General features: G+C 54.0%; 1 protein-coding gene across 1 annotated transcript in view; it reads left to right on the top strand.

The window, feature by feature from the left end:
* FER1L5 (fer-1 like family member 5) overlaps positions 1–16776 on the top strand; it is a gene marked incomplete at both ends in the record, with an annotated part of 47449 nt that extends 30673 nt beyond the window's left edge. Inside the window, 32 exons of the mRNA XM_084234801.1 lie at positions 255–355; positions 1101–1278; positions 1360–1515; positions 2621–2752; positions 3969–4132; positions 4448–4562; positions 4713–4815; positions 5373–5536; positions 5628–5794; positions 6134–6192; positions 6315–6392; positions 7324–7505; positions 7693–7854; positions 8141–8242; positions 9150–9296; positions 9374–9536; positions 9676–9701; positions 10533–10637; positions 10921–11040; positions 11575–11736; positions 11979–12070; positions 12463–12633; positions 12843–12991; positions 13198–13337; positions 14477–14565; positions 14795–14917; positions 15121–15262; positions 15460–15559; positions 15635–15828; positions 15996–16105; positions 16401–16548; positions 16657–16776. Of these exons, the coding sequence (XP_084090927.1) occupies positions 255–355; positions 1101–1278; positions 1360–1515; positions 2621–2752; positions 3969–4132; positions 4448–4562; positions 4713–4815; positions 5373–5536; positions 5628–5794; positions 6134–6192; positions 6315–6392; positions 7324–7505; positions 7693–7854; positions 8141–8242; positions 9150–9296; positions 9374–9536; positions 9676–9701; positions 10533–10637; positions 10921–11040; positions 11575–11736; positions 11979–12070; positions 12463–12633; positions 12843–12991; positions 13198–13337; positions 14477–14565; positions 14795–14917; positions 15121–15262; positions 15460–15559; positions 15635–15828; positions 15996–16105; positions 16401–16548; positions 16657–16776 (4164 nt within the window). The remainder of the gene's footprint in view (positions 1–254; positions 356–1100; positions 1279–1359; positions 1516–2620; positions 2753–3968; positions 4133–4447; positions 4563–4712; positions 4816–5372; positions 5537–5627; positions 5795–6133; positions 6193–6314; positions 6393–7323; positions 7506–7692; positions 7855–8140; positions 8243–9149; positions 9297–9373; positions 9537–9675; positions 9702–10532; positions 10638–10920; positions 11041–11574; positions 11737–11978; positions 12071–12462; positions 12634–12842; positions 12992–13197; positions 13338–14476; positions 14566–14794; positions 14918–15120; positions 15263–15459; positions 15560–15634; positions 15829–15995; positions 16106–16400; positions 16549–16656) is intronic.
* Positions 16777–18510: the final 1734 nt, after the last annotated feature.

The raw sequence follows: 18510 nt of genomic DNA, 5'->3' as shown, positions 1-18510 counted from the left end.
CTGGAGTCAGGACTCTGTACAACTTCATGACCCAGGCCATCCTAACTCCCCCCATCACCCTTCTTCTATGGGGCAGTGGGAGGGTGTGTGGGGATCCTAACCTTGCAGGAACATGCTACAGCTTTGGACTAACATACCCAGATTACCCCTCAAAGGTCCCCTTGTCCTGACTGAAAGCATCTTGGGTCAGTCAGTCCTGTAACCCATCCTAGGTGAACCCCATGCTCCCTTGCCCCTTCTTTCCTGTTGCACAGAAAGCAAATCTGGACACCCTGAAATCCATGAGGAATCCCAGGGACCCAGCTCTGCTCCCCCAGTGGAAGAAACTGCTGAAGGAGCTGGCGGAGGACTGCAAGTAGGAGTGGGGCAGGCCCACTGGGGCTGGGGATGAGCTCGATCAGTGGCTGACAAGGGGAGCTTAGACCAGTGCCATTCAAAGCAGCCTTCCACCCTCCACACCGCCACCTTCCCCTACCTCACTCTACCTCCTCAGGAAATACAAGTTCTGCCCAAATCCTTTCCATGCTTGAAACTCAAACAGAGCTGCTTCTCTTCTCCCATTCAGGCCTGACCTCCCCCACTGCCAGCATTTTCCCTGCTGTCCCCACACTCAACCTGACATTCCCACAAAGTTCTGCTTCTTTATGTTATCCAGACAAGCCCTGCACATCAGGGTCACACACCTCCCCTCCTGCTGCTACTCTACCCATAGTGCCCTCTTCAGGTGCTGCCTGTTCAGATTCATCCTAAGGCCTCTCCTAGCCCCATAGCCCTCTGAGATCCCCAGCCCAACCCCCAAGGCTTGGTCGGCCCTGTCTCTTGGCTCACATCCAGGGGTGGTTCCTGAGCGCAGACCTGGCATGTGGCGGGGCTGGGAAGAAGGGAAGGGATGGATGAGAACTCATGGGCCAGGCTGGCAGTGAGCAGGATTCCTGAAGGGGGGTGGGAAGTACACCCGTGTCAGGACATCAGAAGGTAGGCCAGGAAGGTAGGCCAGGACATCAGAAGGTAGGCTAAGAAGGGCTTTGCTCTAAGGCAGGGTGGGTGGTTGGGAAGTGGGGACAAGTCCCAGCCTCTCTCCTCCCTGGTCCTGGACACAGGCGCCCTCTGCCCTGCATGACCCATCAGCCCAAAGCCACTGAGCTGGATAAGAAGAGGTGGCAGCTCCGCAATCACCTCCTGAAGGAACTGGCTCAAAGCGCCAAGGAAGCCAAGCGCAGGAACATGGTAGCCACCGTGGAGAGCTGGTTGTACCGCCTCAATGCTGTGCTCCCTGAGGTGGGCACTGGGCACACGGGTTGGGGAGCAGGCCTCAAAGCCAGCCATACATGCATGCCTGATGCTTTCCTGCCTTGGCAGCCCCAGGTGAGCATCCCGGACGTGATGATCTGGCTGATGGCCAATGAGCAGCCGGTGGCCTTCGCACAGGTGCCCGCCCACAGCATCTTGTTCTCCCCAGCGGGGACCCTTTATTCTGGAAGATTCTGTGGGAAGACACAGACCCTTCTCCTGCAGGTGGGAAACAGTGAGTCCTCAGCTTGCCCAGTCCTCAGGGGAGGAGTGGGCCCAGACACACCCCAAATGAGAACACCTAAAGTCTTGAGGCAATCCCCATGAGTCTCCCCAAGGACATCCCACTTCCTCCGTCCTGGGTCCTTTACCAGGTAACCTGGAGTTTAAACAGTTGTGAGGGCAAAGCAGGGGTCTGTGACCGTGAGCATGTGGCTGATGCCTGTTCACGTCCCTCGTGTTCCTTGAATTTGTCTCCCCTTTCATCCTCATGCCACACTTGGCCCAGCCCCTTGTCTTCTGTTCTGTGAACCACTATTGGGTGAAATCCAAAGTATTTCATGCCTATGAGGATTATGCACCAGCCCAGAATATGAGATGCAGATTGCAAATAAAGCTAGCTGACCACCAACATGGGCAAGCCCTCTTCTCACCAAGGCAGGTGGGGCGCACTTATCCTTTATTCCTCTCAGAGGCTCTCCTTGCTCCCCATTGCCTCCTAAAGAAGACTCAATTTCAGGTTGTCTGGGCTTCCCAAACCTACCCCAAACCTGCCTGGCTTCCCCTTCCACTGTAGTGGAAGGCCCCTCCATACATATCTGAGCCCTCGGCCTGCAAGACTGAGACCTGAATCCTGCCTCTACCACTCACTGGCTTGGCTGGACCCTGGCCAACTCCTGACTATGTCCAAGCCATAGTCTGTTCCTCTGTGAATGTCCTGGGGGTAACAGTGCCCACCCCGCGGTGGTGTGTGTGAATAGAAACAGACGCTGCTCATTCAGCACTTGGGGTGGGGGCGGTTACAGAAAGGGATCACTAGCACTGTTGTCAATGCCACCATTGTCACCGCTCCTTCGTGGAGTCCTCCCTGCACTGCCCCCTTCCCCTGACCCTCACCAGCCTCTCCGATGTCCATGGGCCCAGAAGTGTAACCCTTTGCACGTCCTCTCCCACTCTGCCAGGCAGGGAATCTGTACCATTCACATTTTAGCCCTGGAACCCAGCTCAGGGTGATGTCCCTGTTCTTGGGTCTCAGGGTGAAGGGGCAGATGTGTGTGCCTTTGCTCACTCATGCCCCTGCCCCTGTGGGGTTGACCTGCCTCTGGCTCAGTACCCAGAGGGTGAAGGACAGAAGGACATGCTCCCGGCCCACCTCCGAGTCTGCATGTGGCTGGGCAACGTGATGGACAGCAAGGCCCTGCAGCTGCTCCGCAGGGGCGAGATGGTGGTGTACGCGGAGACGGTGAGTGGACAGGGCAGGATCTGAGGACTGTGAGAGGGGTCTGACGGGAAGGTGGCAGAAACCAAAGCCACCTCAGACACCAGCTCAGGGGCCCTGGTGGGTGAACCACAGTGAGTGATTGCAGAAGGGGCAGCCAAGTGGTTCCCTGGGGGTTTACTGGGAGTTTCCCTCAGTTATCCCAGGGCATGTGAAGTGAGCAAGGCTTCAGTTTGCAGGAGGCCTCACCCATCACCAACATGGCAGCCTGGGACACTGCAGACGCCAGCTGGGGCCTTCGGGCCAGTCTGGTGGTTGGGGAAGAGGAGGCCTGAAATGATCAGAGGAAATGGAGATGAGGCATCTGCCACAGAATCATAAACCCAGGGTGGCATGGGGTGTAAGGGTTGAGCAGCCAGCCAGAGACTACCCCACAATCAGAAGGGAGTGGAGAGCGCTTTCTCCCTGGGGGAGAACATTGCTCAGAAGACTCTGACAGCAGAAAGAAAGTTTTGAGTTTCAAGCTGTTTACTTTACTGAATTAAAGCACATTTCTGTGATTCCTAGATGCATGTTGCAGCCAGGAATATCATAGCATGCAGTCAGCCCTTCTGTAGGACTTGGAGACTCTGGGATGGAATGGGGATGTGGGAGGAGGGCAGGGAGCAGGGACTGCAGGAGGCAGGGAACAGGGCTGCATGGAAGGAAAGGCTGAGAGGCAGCCAGGCCAGCACAGGCAGTGAAACAGGACTGGGTTCCCCAAGACCACCATAGGGCGGATGAGTCACATCTCGGGACACTGGGCCCTAAAATAGGCATTTGCCCGATATTGACCCGCACTGGCTAAGCAACCTGGGGTGGAGTGGACCTCTGAGCTTGGTCTCCTCACGTATGAAATGGGAGCTTGAGGCATGGACCTGACTCATTATGAGCGCTTGATGAATGCAGTCTGCCTGTGCTGAATAACAGTGTGGGGGCAGTGATGTGATCTCTGGGTTTTGGGGTAAACACCTAGATAGGGTAGAGACAGCACAGGGGATACATACCTAATTGCCTCAGGCAGGCCTGCCCCTGAGAAGTGATGACACAAGCTGCAGTCCAGAGCGCGCGCGTCATATGGCCCGTTCTTGCCTGAGATTAACATTTCTAGAGGCGCTTACAGCCTAGAGTTGGGGGTCCAGAGCAGGGCCCTACTGTGTGCTGGGTAGGCAGCAGGCACTGATGACCTCCCCTTTCCCAGTACGAGAACGAAGCCAAGTACAAAGGCCAGTGGGGGCAGCAGGGGCTGCATCACTGCCCCAACTTCTCGGACGCCATGGGGCACAAGGCCCTCCCCAAAGAGGACTTCAAGGAACCCTATGGATGGCACTGGGAGGGGCAGTGGACAGTGGAGCCTCAGAGGAGGTAAGGCTGGTGTACAGGGTCTGGAGCCCGTATGCCCTGGACATGCAGCACTGGAGTTGACTCTTCTCATCTGGGAGGGCTACTTAGTAGCCGTCCAGAGAGGCAGGCACATGGCCACTGTAGCCTCTTGCCGAGAGCTGGGGTGCACAAGACAGAGGGCCCTACCCACCCTCCTACCCTGAGTGTTAAGGTCCCACTGCTCAGCCTTGCCTAGAGCAATGGGGCTTCCAGGTAGAGTGGTCAGCCAACAGAGAACCCCTGGGGCCTATAAATCCAGAGAGATGTGCTAGGAACTTGGGGTGTTGTTGCCCCCAGACTCCTCCTGGACGTGGACATCAATAAGAGCCAGGTGGTAGAGGAGGTGTACGAGAACCAGCATCGAGACCTCACTGGGTTCTGGGTGTCGGCAGCCATCCCGAACACTGATTTGGTGAGCAGGGGCTGAAGCCAACTCGGGGGACGTGGAGGAGCAAGCAAGGCTAGGCAGCTCCAAGGAGGCTTGGTAGGTGAGTGGACGTGTGGAAAGAGTGAAGGTGGCCTCCTGACTCAGATGCCCTTGGCCTGCCCTCTCCACCCACAGAATGGACAGCCTGTAGAAGCCCGGGAGAACATGAAGTGCCCCCAAGGCTGGCATGTGAAGAAGAACTGGACTGTGGAGCTGAACCATGCAGTGGACAACGAGGGTCAGTCGTCTGGCTACAGACTAAGGGCAGGAGGAGCAGCCAGGACCCACACTTCCCACAGCCTCAGAACAGTCATGTTCTGGGTGGGATGTGTCTGAATTCCTAGGGGGCCTCCCCGGCCTCCAAAGAGTAGGGCCTCTGCCCTTCCCACAGATGCAGGTTTGTTTTGAGCCAGGTTGGCTGTGCACGCCTCCTGAGCACTTGAATGCAGATCTGGTGGTCAGCTGGGTCTACCCTAGGCAGCCCAGGGACGAGAGCAGGTTGGAGGTCTGTGGACCTGCACTCAACACAAGGGCTCTGCTACTTTGGGGCTGTGTAGCTCACAGGGTGTTTCCAAACCGCAACTTCTTCTTTCGTAAGAAGGGAGTGGACCCATTTCACCCAGATAACACAATATGACCGTAAGTTCATTTCCACACCTCAGGTTCAAAGAGGCCTGGACCTGGGGGACAGCACTGCCACTTTAGCCTGCCCTTCTGGGGCCCATCTCTCAGGCTTTTCTATGCCTCCCAGCCTGTGGGCACCTGAGCACCCAGAGGCATGTCCTGCCTCTGCAGGCTGGGAGTATGGAGTGGGGATCCCGCCCTCGGGGCTCCCCCAGGTCTGGAACTCGGTGGAGAAGACCTACTACTCATGTCGCCGGCGGCGCTGGGCACGGGTGCGCTTCAGGGACCGTGGAAACCTGAGTTACGAACAGGAGACCCTCTCCTTTCTGCAGCTGGTGAGGGGCCGCCTGGGCAGAGAGCTAGCCAGGACTGCAGACAGGTTCCACCTCGGGTGGCAGGAGGGTGACTATGCTCCCCTCCCTGCAGCACCAGTCCAGCCCAGCAGCGGAGGAGGGCTGGGAGTATGGCAGCTTTGGCTCCAAGTTCCACCTGAACCCTCAGCCTCAAAGTCAGTTCCGTCGCCGCTGCTGGCACCGCAGGCTGGCCCCCAACAAAGAGAAGGACGTTGCACCCATATTCCTCCTGGAGGGATCGTTGGTAAAGCCTCAGTGGCCTGGAAGATTCCTCCCACCCCCCATGGCCTCACTTCTCAGAGAGCCAGGGCCTGACCTGGGTGTGGGCCACCAGCCAGAGATGCCCCAGCTTGGGGCTGTGAGAGAGGGGGGGCTTCTGGGTCTCAGATCCACATTCTTGGGCTTTGAAGGACAGAAAAGGGTGGACTGGGCCTGGGCTAAAGGAGACAGGGAAAACACCCAGACACCTGAGAAGAGATTGTCCTAGGAACACAGGTTGGAAATGGAACATCAGGCTAAGATGGAAACGCACAAGAAGCCATCTCGGAGTATCTCCAGATCATTCATGGACTCCTTGAGGTCGTACCTGGAGACCCCCCACGCACCCAACCTACCCTTCATCTACTGTGTCTTCAACAGTGAGCATGTAACTGAGAGGGTATGGGTGGCCCCAGAGGCCCAGCATTGGAGGGCAGGGCATGAGGAGGGGCAGATGGGGCTTCCGGAAGCAGGTGCTGGACGCTGCTGCTTTCTTACCCAGAGCCCCACTACTACCAGCTTTTCTGCTATATCTACCAGGCCCGGAAACAGATGTCCACCCAGATCCAGACATTCCAGGGTAGGCAGCAAACACTCCTCTTCCTACCCCCAGCAGGCCCCCTGATGTGGCCATCCAGCAGGGTTAAAATGTGACAAGGAAGGGGATAACAGATCCCCCAGCTCCCCACTCCCAGCTCATGACCCTGGTTTGGGGAAAAGACACAAAAACATGGAGTAGAAGGCAGGACTCTTGAAGTGTGTCCCCAAAGCTGTGGAATCCAGGGAAGGGAAATTGGGGAGTCTTCACCCCATAGAGGCACCACTGCACTGAGCCTTAAAAAGGGAGGAGTTTGCCTGGCAGAGGACTGATGAGATGTGAAGGCAAGAGGGAGGGTGACGGCTTGGGAATTCCACATCCTTTGTGTTGAAGTGAAGATGAGGACTGGGAAGAGGGTGGCAATCCCCGGTCCTGTGGAAGGGAACCTGCCCTTGGTCCTGGGAGAACCCACAGGTTTCAGGTGAGTCACATGCTCCCGCCCTGTCCTGTTTGTTAGTTCGTTAGTGGCGATGCTAGTAGGGGGCAGCTTGCTAGATGAAGGTCTGACCCAGGTAGTGGTGTCTGCTGAAAGCGCTGTCTGTTGGGCATCGGCACCCACACATCAGGAGGCCACTCGCTGTTCTCCAAGGACAAAGCTGCTCACTGATGCAGTGGAAATGCAGCACCCCCAAAATTCTTCCAGAGGCACCTGGGGGCCTCTACCTTGTGAGGTCCAGGCTTCAGTCATGGTGTCGAGAAACAGATGCAAATGAAGCAAATCACCTTTGGCCTCTGGTTATATGCCGTTTGCTCTGAGGCTCACACTGAGGTCACCTGGGTAGCCGGCAGTAGCAGTGGCTGCTTGATCTGGGCCTCCCTGGGTACTTGATCCAGTGGCAGCAGCAGCCAGAGGAGAGATGAGCCTCACTGGACAGCTCAAAGACACAACGCTTTCCTCTCCCCCACTTCCCAGGACCCTTCGTACGGGTGATCTTCTTGAACCACAGCCAGTGCACCCAAATCCTAAGGAGCTCTGCAGCCCCAACGTGGGACCAGACAATCATCTTTCAGCATCTCCTCCTATATGAGAATCCCCACGACACCAAAGAGAGCCCTCCACTTGTGGTGTTGGAACTGTGGCAGCGAGACTCCTGGGTAAGGCGGAGTGGGCTGGACTGAGTTGCTGAGGGGCTTTCATTTTAGAGAACACATAGGAAGTGCTTCAGTGGGGTTAACTGGCAGAGCATCACGTAAACTAAATGCCAGCTCTCAGCCTAGAGTGTCAGAATCCAGGCCAGTCAGACATGGCTTCCATGTTATGTGAGCTTCCACTTCACTACAGGGCAAGGAGAGCTTATGGGGACGGAGCATGTGGCCCCCGGAGGTTTGGCTGGATGTCCAAAAGCGGATGCTGCCACCCATGAGATGGCACCCACTTATAAGAGAGTTGGGAGATGAAGACGGGGAGATCTTGGCATCCTGTGAGCTGATCCTGGAGACTGAGGTACTAGGGGAGAGGATGAGGGGTGTGGTGCTCTATGCCCCCCACATCACTCCCCTGCCACAGCTTCCATCCCCAACACCACCTCCGTAGGGAAGGCCTGGGGCCTAGGAACTGGAACACTGGGCTGGTGGCCCAGGTCACCCAACTGTCCTCAATCTCCCCTGCCAGCTTCTACCCATGTGACTCTGGAGCCTCCTGGGTTGGACCTGCTTGAGTTGGGGGCAGGGATAGCAGAACCAGCCCAAAGGGGACTCAGACTCCTTGTTCTCTCACCTCATGTCTTCAGAGTCTCAGAGAGAAGGTGCCAATCTTTAGTGTTCCTTGGAAGAATGGGTTCTACACACTCCCCAGGAGCATCCAGCCCACCCTAAGGAAAATGGCTATTGAGGTACTGATGGAATGGGCAGGGTGGGCAGGGCATAGGCATCGTCCAGAGCAGCCAGTACTGGGGAGCTCTCTTTGCTGACCCTATTGGGCCTTCATGACCGGTGATCCAAAGCTTGGACCCCAAAGTGAGATGATAGAGGGAGAGAGGAGAGAAATGAAGAGCAGGAGCTCTGAACAGTTTAAATTTTTTTAATGCAGATCTTGAGCTATCTGCTGCCCCTGTGCAGTAGTAGGGACTACATTCCAGAGAAGGAAATCAAGGCTCTGAGAAACATATATTCTCTGCAAAGTGACACAGGGACTGAGTAGTAGAGCCAGAATAGGGGCCCTGCCTGATCCCAAATGGTGACCCTGATGTCTCTCGCCTCTCTTTTGAGAGTAGCATGGAAGTCCCACGTTGGAACCTCTGTGCGTTGCCACCAATCTGGCAAGAGTAAAAGATGGTCAGGTTCCCCTTTTGCTGGTGCCTTCCCTAAGATCAGGCAACCTGGCTGGTTCCTTATCTGGTCCCCTGAAGACATCTCCCAGGGCACCCAGTGTCTGTCGGTTGTAAGACCCAGAGCGCTGGGTTCCCAAATGGCCACAGAGTTCTCTGGGATACAAGATAGCCTCAGGAACTCACTCCTGGTAAGGCAGGCTGCAAGAAAGGACAATACCTAAGGGGCACTGGAGGTCAGTGAAAGATACCCAAGGGCACGATATGGAGGGGGGACAGCAGCCTGCAGGCCTTGAGAAGCACAGATGCCTCACAGGACAGGCGACCTAGGCGAGCCTTCAGCCTGACTTCACCCAAACACATCCTCTAAGGCACCATCACTCCCCTCCCAGGACAGCCCCTCTTGCTGGTCAGGACCCCATTACAGACGCACTGCCTGCCCCTTGTCCCCCCTCCTCCTCTGTTCTGGCAGCTCTTGGTCTGGGGTCTGCGGAACATGAAGCAGGTGCACTCCCCTCAGCTCGTGGTGGAATGCTGGGAAGAGTCCTTGCAGACAGAACCCATCAGGAACTTCCAGGCCAACCCCAACTTCACGGAATCAGTCCTCTTCCTCACGCTGGTAAGCAGTCCTCAGGCCAGGCCTAGGGCAGCCCTCCTCTCTTGGGAGGCTCACTCCGTCTCTCCTTCGGGCTGCAGTACATGCCTGTGGAGGAGACCTACGTGCTGCCCCTCGTCTTGAAGGTGGTGGATGTGCAGGACTTTGGCCAGCGGACCGTGGTGGGTCAGGCCAGCATTGACTCCCTACAACCCTACTTCTGTGACCCTTGGGCTGCAAACTGCATGTCCCAATGGCTTCCAAGTATGGTCTTTCTCTGTGCCCTTGCCCAGGCTTCACCCTCCCCTGGGAGTGGGCAAGGCCCTGGCTGCCCTGTGGGGTTGGTATCCCTCTTCCCCACTCGGCTCCCCTCCTGAGACTCATGATCGCTTTCTCCACACAGTGCTGACTATGAGAAAGTGCCACACGGTGAGTAAAGAGCTTGCGGCCCCATGTTCTCCCACACCATTTAAAGGGAACCACCTTTATCCCTGCAGAGGGAGGAGGTAGATGAAACACAGTTCTGCCATCTGTAACGCAATGTGAAGCCTAATCGTACACAAGTCTACAGCAGTGATTCGCAACCTAGAGTGCACATTAGAATTGCTTGAGGGTTTAAAGAATTCTGACAGCCAGGCCACTGACCAATTGTATCAGAGTACCTGGGGGAGGACCAGGCATCAGCACTTTAGTCCAAGTGCCAACCCATCCCTCCTACTCCCCCCAACCCCGCCTGCCCACTGTGATTCCAGAGTGTTTCAAGGTTCTGAACTACAGCTCCAGAGCAGCGGTTACCAGACTCGCATGCACACATGCACAGGAATCCTTTGGGCATCCTGAACACAAGCAGATTCTGGTTGGGGGCAAGGGAGGGGCTTGAGGTTCTGCATTTCTGAGCCCTCCAAGAGTTCAGACTGAAACTATGGGCAATGAGAACTAAGAATTACGCTTACTGTCCTCACCCCTAGTCTGAATTAAAGGGCCTCTGTGAAGTGCAAAGGAGTCAGGTGGTTAGTGGGCCATGGGCTGCTAGGGCTCCCCTTGCTCACTGCGCTCATCTCTCAGCTCCTAGATCACTTCTGTGGAAATTTCTGGTTCAAGTCCAGCAAGCATGAGGTGATGTAGATTCAGCCCCAAGAACATGGCATTCTGGTCATCCCAGGAAAGCGGGGATGGGGGTGAGGGGTAGGGGGACATGATCCTGGGCAGAAGGCCACTGTGCCTTCTTCTGATGGCCAGAATGCCCCTCTTCCCTGCCAGGATGAATATGAGCATGAGGTAGACTGGTGGAGCAAGCTGTTCTGGGCCACAGGAGACACTCCTAAGTCCCTGATATACAAGTACAAAGGCTTCTATACTCTGAAGGTTTGGAGGCCCCACGGATGGGAGGCTGCTGAGAGAGATGGAATAAAACCTGCTAGGAGAGGCCAGCAAACCTAGCCCTGGTTCCTCTGGGAAGCATAAAGGTGGGGGGGGGGGCATTTGCCCATTGTCTCTCCCAGACTTTGGGCCATACCTCCACCTGCATGCCCTGCAGCTGCCAGTGCTGACCCTAGGCCATTGACTGCACTCACCCCAGGAATTGTCCCCTCAGGTCAAGCCAGGTCTGCTCTCCCCACCAGCCTGGGCCCCACACACTCTCCCACAGGTGTATGACTGTGAGCTGGAGGCTGTGCCAGCCTTCCAAGGCCTGCAGGACTTCTGCCAGACCTTCAAACTCTACCAGGAACAGCCCAAGGTGGACAGCCCTGCAGTGGGGGAGTTCAAGGTATGCGTCTATCCTGGCTTAGCTGCCTGTCTCCTGAACCCCTAGTAAGAGCCCTGGCTCTATGTGCTCCTCATGAGGATGGGCCAGGAAAGGCTTGAAAAACAGTTGAGGAAGTAAGGAAGCAGACACCAACCCATGCAGGGATTGGGGGTGACCTCCTCTAACACAGGCAGGGTGAGGGTCTTCTCACTCCTAGCTCTGTTCTATCCTGCCCTCTCAACACCTTGAGCACCTGAGAGAACAAGTTCAAACCTGAAAGGATGGATGCTGGCAGAAGAATTCACATTGGAGGAAACTGGGAGTTCACCTAGTGACCACGTTTCGTCTACCCAGCACCCCTCCTAAACAGTATTCCCTGCAGAGCACCCCTGCTGCTCCTGCCTCTACTGCCCTCCCCACAGCCTTCTGTCCCTGCCACTCTCAGCCTAACCCTCCCTCTCTTGAGCTTGGATTAGGGACACCTCCAGTTGGGCCAGAGCTGGGCCGGCACAGCCAAGCTGAGGTGGCAATACTTTCTCTTCCCAACATACACAGGGCCTTTTCCGTGTCTACCCCTTCCCTGAGAATCCAGAATCCCCTATACCCCCCCGCCAGTTTGTGACCGGGCCCGAGAAAGAGGACTTCCCTCAGCAGTGCGTGGTGCGGGTATACGTGGTTCGAGCAAGTAACCTGCAGCCCCAAGACTACAATGGCATGGTAACACGCAACCCCAGCTGCGGGCTCATCTTCCTAGTCCCTCTCCCCCAGACCAGGCACCTCCCACGCTCTACCCTAAACCCCAGTGTCCTGGAGCTCCCTCCGGATGCCGACACCCAGAAGGCCAAGTCCCCACAGACGCTACCTGGGACAAGGGGCTCATTTCCGCCGGCCTCCCACCCTCCCTGACCAACCCAGACTCTCCATTTCCTGTCCTTCCCTCACTTATGTCTGACCTCCAGTGTGACGCTTATGTGATCCTGAAACTGGGACAGACAACGCTTGGCAACCGGGATGAGTACAAGGCCAATACTTTGGATCCCATCTTTGGCATGTGAGCCGCCCCCACTCACCCAGTCCTGCCTCTCCACTCCCCTTCCACACCATGCCAGGAGAATGGTCCAGATGGAAAAGAACCCTTGCCTGCCCTTCTAGCCTCCAAGTTCCTAACATAGTATCTCACACACTCTAGGTGCTCAACAGATGGAAGTTGGATGGATGGGCGGCCTAGTTCTGCCCTCCCTGTCAGAGGCTTATTAAAAGTTATTTTAAGCCATAAGTGGGGGGTGGCAACTGGCAGACAAGAGCCATCCTAGACTCAGCTCTCCATAGTCGCCATTACCCAATAAGGGGATGGAGCATGGGTGCATGGGGCTGGGATGCCACAGAGGGAGGCATGTAGGTAATATGGCCCAGTCTTTGCGCCTCCAACACCTTTCTCCCTAGGATGTTTGAACTGAACTGCACCATCCCCCTGGAGAAGGACCTAGAGATCCAGTTATATGACTTTGACCTATTGTCACCTGATGATAAGATTGGAACCACAGTCATCGATCTTGAAAACCGACTCCTATCTAGCTTTGGAGCTCGTTGTGGGCTCTCCAAATCCTATTGCATGTAAGAGTGGACTGGAACCAGGGCAAGGGAGCAGGGGAGGAGGGAGGAGTGAGCCCACAGCCTCCTTCTGAAATGCTTGCATCCTGGGGTAGGGTATCAGGACTTGAACCTGCCTCCACTCATGATTTCACCATTGGTCATCCTGTAGCTCAAAGAAAAGTGTTCTCCAGGACCCAAGCCTCTTTCCCTTTCCTCTCACATATCCCCAGATCAGGGCCCTTCAGGTGGCGGGATCAGATGCCCCCAAGCGTCCTCTTGGAAGACCACGCCAAGCGGAAAGCGCTGCCTGCCCCTCAGTTCAGCCCTGAGGAAGACTCTGTTTATTACAATGGGAGAAACTTCAAACTGCAAAGCTTTGGTGAGAAGGACAACACATTGCCAGAAAGCATAGATCTAGGCCTCTGAAGCCAGTAGAAGCCCCTCTGAAGGCCCTCTCCCCTTAAAGAAGTTACCTAACACCACTGTCTAGGCTAGGATCAGGGAATGGGGTGGGAGGGGAGCTACCTGGGAAATGGAAGGACTAATGACCTTGTGATCCCTTCCTCCCAATCCTCTCCAATTTAGAGCCCCAGGGCCCTAAAGCTCCTTTTCTGGGACCTCAGAAAGAACGCCTTGCACTGTACGTCCTGCACACCCAGGGACTGGTACCTGAGCATGTGGAGACCCGCACACTGTACAACGACAGCCAGCCAGGTATCGACCAGGTATGAGACTGGAGGGGCTGGATCAGGAGACAGGGGAGTCCCTCTATTCAGCACACAGGCCAAGACGACAGGGGAAGGCGAGGCCAAGCACTCACAGATGCACATGGACAGAAGACAAACATGTTCTACATGTGCTAGGGAACAAGGAGTTGCATTTAGAATGGAGAACTTCAGAACCATAGAAGTCAGCCACAAGAAACCCAGGCCACTTATCAGCTGTGGAAAGTGCCAAGGCAGCCTACCAGCCAACGCCAGCACCACTGTAATCTCTCCTGAGGAAGCGTGGGGAGGTGGCACCTGAGGTCAGATGCACAGACATTACAACTCTGGTTTGGCTTTTAATTGCAGGCTGTTTTCTCTTCCTGGCAAGGAACCCCAAACAGATGGGGGGAAAAAATCCCCACAGGCACCCTAATTATCATCTACCCTCCAGTCACCAAAATGGCTCATCTCATTCTCCAAATTTTTCTAACTCATACCACATTCTGGATATAAAGTCCTCTAAGGCGTATTTTAAAATCCATTCTCATTAAACTTCTTTTCTCAAATGGGGTCAGTTTCAAAAGAATAAAAGAATAATCTTAGGTCAGATCGCTTGAAATAATATACAGTAACTCTGCCATCCTTTCACTTTCACTTCATACCATTTTTTCTTCTTGCTTTGATTTCTGTGCTTTGTGGATAGCTTGGTATCTTTAGGACGTAGTTATACAACATAAACTGACTTGGAAATCTGATCACTTGGTTTACTCTAAGTTAGGGCCCCTGGACTATTTAGTGAATGAAGGCCCAATCCCATTCTGGAGCCCTGCTCAAACTGGCCATCTAGCATGACCTGCTGGGTGGCATTAATCCCACAGACTCATCGCAAGTGCAATCCCAGCACCACCGCTGTCAGGTTCAAGGCTGCCATACCCCACCCACCTCACTGCACTCTTCTCCCAGTCAGAATGAAAAAAGGGGAAACTGATGGATGTTTGCTTGACTTTCTGTCTGGAGTCCATTCCACCTATGGATACCTCTATACCCCACTCCTCAGTGCTGGGAACACAGTCTCAAGACATCTTAGACTCTCAGCCGGGGTTCCCAAGCCTGTGGAGAACAGAGGTCAGCAAACACTTAATTCATCTCCACTCTAGGGGAAGGTGCAAATGTGGGTGGACATCTTCCCCAAGAAGCTTGGGCCTCCTGGTCCCCCAGTCAACATCAGACCCAGAAAGCCTAGAAGGTAAGTGATGGCCCATTCCAACCACTGCACTGGACAGAGCAGCCTACTCATGGTGCAGAGCATCAGAGTTCTCCAACACTGAGCTGCAGTCATTCTTTTTCCTCTCCTGGGAACCCTGGGTTTCTTTTCTTGGGTTCCCCCAATGCATCAAGACTGGTGTGGGCATGGAGGGCGGCCTTCTAGGCCACTGTTGCCTCATCAAGGCTGCAGCCCGGGAGCTATTCCCCAGCAAAGCCTCAGAGCACCATGACTACAGGTATGAGCTGCGTTGTATTATCTGGAAAACTGCCGATGTGGACCTGAGTGACATCAGCTTAAGTACTGAGAGGATGAGTGACATCTACATCAAAGGGTGAGGAAGAGGAGCAGGTCTCCAGCAGTGTTCCCCCAGAGTTCCCTAGTTCTGTCATTCCTATGGGTCCTCCTAATCCCAAGGGTGACATCTCTCTGCTTCCACCTGTGCCTGGTGTCTGCTGGGCAGCCCTCCAAACAAGACTCCAGCTGGGGCATGGGGACCACACACATGACCCCCAGGTGAAAGGAATTTGGCCCCAGGTGGTTATTCGGGCTAGAGAAGGACATGCAGAAGACAGATATCCACTACCGCTCCCTGACTGGGGATGCCGACTTCAACTGGAGGTTCATCTTCACCTTGGACTACCTGGCAGCTGAGCGTGTGTGCGTCCTGAGTCAGAAGGTAACAGGTCTGCGGGTGGGGTGTAGTGTCCCTCCCACTCCTCCGTTGGAGATCTGTAAACTACGTACCATAACACTTGGCATGTGAGCTCGGGCGAAAATCCTTTCTAGACATTCCATCATTGCTGGACTACCAAGGTGACCCGGGGAAATGGCAAGGGAGACAGGCTGATAATGTGCCCTTCTGCCATCCTCTAGGATTACGTCTGGAGCCTGGACCCCACGGTGATGAAGTTCCCGGCTCGGCTCATCATCCAGGTCTGGGACAACGACGTATTCTCCCCTGATGACTTCCTAGGTGAGATCCTGGCATGGGGCCTGTAACCATAAGGCAAGGAGCTCACTCTTGCTGACGGTATTTCTCTGGGCTCAGGGGTCCTGGAGTTGGATTTGTCTGACATGCCCCTCCCAGCCAAGCACGCCAAACTGTGCTCCACCAGGATGATGGATGTCGACACGAACTTGCCCCAATTCCTCCAAAACCATTACTTCTCCCTCTTTAAGAAGAAGACTGTAACTGGCTGGTGGCCTTGCCAGGTCCTCGATAATGGCAAATGGCGCATGTCGGTAGGAGCTGGGAATGGGTAGGACTGCTGTGCCATGTAACTTGACTCTACAGATTTCTGGGGCACTTAGCTAAATCCCTTTTCTTTTCTGGACACTGGGAAGAGGCATTAAAACTATTTTTGCTTTGCTGTCTGTCCTCAGCCTCCTACCACTAATGGTGTTTGTAGGGTAAAGTGAAGATGACCCTGGAGATTCTGTCAGAGAAGGATGCTTTAATCAAGCCAGCAGGACGAGGCCAATCAGAACCCAACCAATACCCTACACTTTATCCTCCCCTGTAAGGGTCGTGTAAGGCAAGGGCAAGGAATCCCCCTCACCCCTTCAAAAAGCTGAACTGCTGGGCCCAGCAGTTTGACTGCTGACTGGTGGGCCTACAAGTGGAGAGACAGAATTGCTTCCCTCTGCTCCAGATCAGTGATGCTATTATCAGGAGCAAAAAGACAGACTGGGGCGGAGGCTGGGGGGAGGTAGCAAGCAGAAGCTACTTAATAAAAAGCAAGCTCTCTGCTCTGGATGACTTGACCTGAAGGTTCTGCCCTCCACTCTCTGACATCTCTTCTGCTCATGGACAGACGCATCAACAGCTTTTCCATGTGGCTGCATTCACCTATTCAAACTTTCTGCCATGTTTTCTGGAAGCGCTATCGCTATAAGATCATTTTCGTCGTAATCATGCTGGTTATAGTGCTTGTACTGTTCAACTTCATCTATTCAACTCCGGTGAGTGCCAAGCCTGGGGACAGACAAAGGTACTGGTTGCTCTTGGGAAGACTCAGGAGAGAGCCATCAAGCTGCTACTTTAAGCTAACTGTTGCCTTTTCTCTCTAGAACTACTTGGCCATGAACTGGGTCAAACCTGAACTTCGGCTGACTGCTCCCATGAAAATACTCAGCAATATCTTTGGTTTTGGCAATTCCAATACTTCCAAGGCCACCACCCAGAAGTGAACCCAGAGCCTACAATAGACCATGAGTTGAAATTCCTCCAGGAACCCATGAATCACCTGAGAGATATTTTTCCAGAACCTCCAGCCCCACAAAACTAGTTCTCACATGTTTGCCTGGCATTTCTCCTACCCACTATCAGCTCTACCCTTGGGCTTTCCACCAGTTACTTGTTTCTATCTTCTAGAATATATGCAAGGGACTAGGGAGAATCTGGCCATTTTGCTTAGAAACCACTTCCAACGGGAAGGGCAGAGTTGCAATTTTTCATGAAAATAAATAAGTTTTGTAACAAAGAACTACCTTGTAATTTGGGAATGAGTGAAAGAGGGCTGGAAAGAAAATGAAAGTCTGAAAACGCCAGCCTTTCAGACAGACTCGCAAGGGGAGAGGGAGTAACACCACTTCCAGTCCTCAGGGTCTCTTCCACGCTAAGATGCTCTGAAGTCAGCGGGAAATGAGGACTGTGAGGAAGAGAAATGACTCACGTGGGGTGTGCAGCTTGCCCAGGCCTGCTCACACCTCTAGTGCATGTGCACAAAAGAGCCATACCATGGACCAGGCATCTCCCTCCTCTAGGATATACCTGGGATCACAGTTTCCAGAACAATATTCAGTCCCATTCACAATGGGAGCTGTTTGTTTCTAGAACAAAAAGCAAAAGCTGGGGCAGAACAAGCAATGCAAGGTCAGACAATTTCCTTGCCCCACAAATTTAAAGGCAGTTTTAGGCTGGGCGGGAATACATTTCATTTTTTTCCTTGTACTCTTTCAAAAACCTCAAGGAGGGCCTCCCTGGTGGTGCAAGGGATTAAGCACCACACTATGAAGCAATCCACGGCCTCTGTATCATGAGTTCGATCCCCGGCCGGCCAGGGAGCAACCCACATGGTGAGGCAGACCTCTCCGGTCTCGCCTGCTACTCCCCTCAGCAGTGTATTTCAGTTAGTCTGCCTGTTCTACTCCCCACTGTCTCTGGTGGATCATCTCACCTCCCCTACCCCCGCATCTCTGGCCTGTACCCCAGCTCTTCTATGCATAAATAAATAAGTCTTTAAAAAAAAAAAAAAGACCTCAAGGAGCACACATAAGGTACTCATACAAAACTCAAGTTCAACCTCTCACACACACACCCACTCCATGACAAAAATCCCCTCTTCCTGTACCATTTCCTGGCCCATCTCAGAAGTCCACCTGGGTCCTCCTATCACTGGGATCTATCCAATCTCCCCTTGAACTCAAAATGGAACAGCTAGGTTTTGTTTGTGTTTTTTCTAGTTCTACTTGGTTTTAAGGCCAAAATCAAGGTTACAGTTTGTTCTGGCATTCTGGGGCTGATCTGTAGTGGTGAAGAAGGTGGTAGGAGGATCATACTTTAATTCCATCCGGATACAGCTACAGCCTGTGATGCACATGGGAAAGATAAGCCCAAGAAGATGCAAACCATACAAGCCAAGGTCACTTCCTTCCCTTCTGAGCTTACTGGCGGGTTTTCCCCATCCAGGAGAAGCAGGACAAGGCATGCGGGATTTCAGGATCAGGAAAAAGGCCTGGACCTTCCCCCAAACCCACCCCTAGAAGAAAGGACACTGAGTCAGAAGCTCATGTTTGGTTTCCATCAGCCATTTTAAGAATTTCCCTTAGCTACAGAAAAGTACACAGAGAGCTCAGAGTTCCAGGCCCTCCAGGGAGATTCCAGCCTGTTAGCCAATTTAATCACAGGCAGATAGGTGAGCA

The sequence above is a fragment of the Talpa europaea genome (assembly GCF_964194135.1).
Source record: "Talpa europaea genome assembly, chromosome: 6".
Classification (NCBI taxonomy): domain Eukaryota; kingdom Metazoa; phylum Chordata; class Mammalia; order Eulipotyphla; family Talpidae; genus Talpa; species Talpa europaea.
The sequence above is the reverse complement of the archived record's forward strand: the minus strand, read 5'-3'. Positions and strand labels throughout refer to the sequence as shown.